We start from the raw sequence: 2,451 nt of genomic DNA, 5'->3' as shown, positions 1-2,451 counted from the left end.
ATACACTATTTAAGATATATAAATAATAACTTTGATTTTAAGAAGAGTGCTTTGTATAATATTAGTTATCTATTAAATATAAAAATATCTGTTCTGTATTATTTCTATTTTATAAAAAAGAAAACTTATAATTCTATAAATTTTATATATTTTATATTATATATATATAATTTACTGATATCTCTCAAATCTGCAACTAATCTGCTAGAAAATACTTGTAATTTTATAAAAATTATTAAATAAGCTACTCTGATTCTGAAGAAAGAATATTAAAATAATAATATTAAGTAGACTATTCACAAAGAGATCTATATTCTTGCAAAAATATTTAACAGTATAAAGAATATCTATACTTATAAATTTTTATTAAAAAATATCAAGACTGCTAAGTATATAAGTTCTTATTATAATTAAAAGATAAGATCTTTATAATTCTATTATTAATATTTTATTAGAAGTTTATTATTAAGTATATTAAGTTTATTAAGATCTATTATATTTTTTTAATATAGTTAGTTTTTTATTCTAGTCTTTATATCTTACTGAAGAATTATTATATTTATAAAATAAAAATATTATTATATTTACTGTCTGATAATCTAGAATATATAGACTGGATTTCTACTCTGCAGAACTTTCTTAATTTAATAAGAGTTATAATATATATTTAATATCTAAATATTAATAATAATAAATCGACTTTGAATAATAAGAATAATATTATTAAATTAATCATAGATCTTTATATTCTTCTTCTAAAATTTATTTTTTCTATAAATATTTCTGAGTTATAATAAAAAGATCTGATTATTATTATTATTTATTTTATAAATAAATAATAAATATAACTAGATATATTTAAATATTCTCTGCTGTTTTATAGCAGAATAATTTTATATTTATTAGTATATTTAGTTTATAATAATATAGTTGATAAGAAATATCAAGAGATTGATATTTTTATAGCTTATCTTTTAAGAATATAGAGTAATTTATTAATAATTATCTTCTGTTTTTTTAATATATAGCACTTTTTATAATATTTTCAGTATTACTTTATAGCTTCGGATATATTTTTTATATTTTTATTAAAAATTTATTAATTATACTCACTTGACTATTTTTTTTACTTAATTAGATAATAATTCTAACTATTATAATATTAATAGTCTTTAATTTTTTTAATTTTCTATTTATTTTTATTATCTAGCTTAAATATTAAGAGTAATTCTTTATAATTTCTTTCAGTGTTTCACAGTTTTAATAAGAAGATATAGAATATATTATAAATTTGTTTATATTTCTCAGATAAATATAACTAATATATCTGAGATTTAATATATTTAAAAATTTAAAAGAGTTTTATAAACTTCGAAGTCAGCTTTCTTAATTTTTTAAGTTATAAGTTCTGAGTTAATAGCTTAACTAGATTTTTTTTTTTAAAGTAGAATAGCTTTCTATATTTATTATAGTATTTTTTTATTTTTTTATAACTATTTACTATATTTTTTATAGCTATTCTTTTATTTTTTTAAGTTTCTTAATTTTATTCTGTATTGCTGGGACTTCTCACTGCTAAGAATTAATCTTAATTTTAATATAAAAATTTAGTAAAAAGCTATAAAAAATATTATAAGATAATTAATCTATAATTATATTATTTATATTATTACAGATAAATTAAGCACTTAAAAAAATTAATAATTAATTAATATTATACTGACTGGAGTAGTATCAAAGATAATATTTAAATATTTAATTTATTTATTCTATTTGACTATTAATTTAAGAGTAGAATACAGTCAAAAGCTTCAAGATTATATAATTATTATAGACTAAATTTAATTAGAATTTGCTGATAAAGATTAATTCTTAATTAGATATAATTCTATTTAAAAATCCGAAGATTAATTTAATCTATTTATAAAATAGTTTGATAAAATCTGGAATAGTTATTGTAAACAGAACAGTAAAGAAAAGATAGTATTTTAAGAATTAATTAATAATAATTAGAATAATATTAATAGTCTTTTTATATTAGATAATAGAAAGCAGCCCTGTAATAAAATTTATTATTAATTTAATAAAGAAATATAATAGAATTAATAATAATTTAAGACTATTATATAATTAATACTTTGAAGCAGTGATTTCTTGATATATTAAATAAATTTAAATATATTTAATTATATTATACTATAATCTATTTTAATAAAATTTTTTATATAGTAATACTTCTGTTCAGATCTTTTCAAAGTATTTTACTAATAAATTATTATAATATAGCTTAATAAGTATCTGATATAATGTCTCAAAAAAGAGAATATAGTATTAATCTTTAAAATAGATATAACTAATTATTTTAATAGTTTAATATTTTTAATCTAATTATTTTTATTAAATAGTAGTTTTTTATTATTATATCTCTGGATTATTATTTTATAAATATAA

The 2,451-nt window shown here is 15.1% G+C and overlaps 1 protein-coding gene across 1 annotated transcript; it reads left to right on the top strand.

Moving 5' to 3' along the window:
• BO70DRAFT_303283 (uncharacterized protein) lies at nt 1-243 on the top strand (the record flags this gene model as incomplete). The annotated part of the gene is made up of 1 exon (XM_025539784.1): nt 1-243. A coding segment is annotated over one exon (243 nt), but the record flags the coding sequence as incomplete, so codon positions are not given.
• Between the last annotated feature and the right edge of the window lie 2,208 nt (nt 244-2,451).

Source organism: Aspergillus heteromorphus (assembly GCF_003184545.1).
Source record: "Aspergillus heteromorphus CBS 117.55 chromosome Unknown BO70scaffold_72, whole genome shotgun sequence".
Lineage (NCBI taxonomy): Eukaryota > Fungi > Ascomycota > Eurotiomycetes > Eurotiales > Aspergillaceae > Aspergillus > Aspergillus heteromorphus.
The sequence above is the reverse complement of the archived record's forward strand: the minus strand, read 5'-3'. Positions and strand labels throughout refer to the sequence as shown.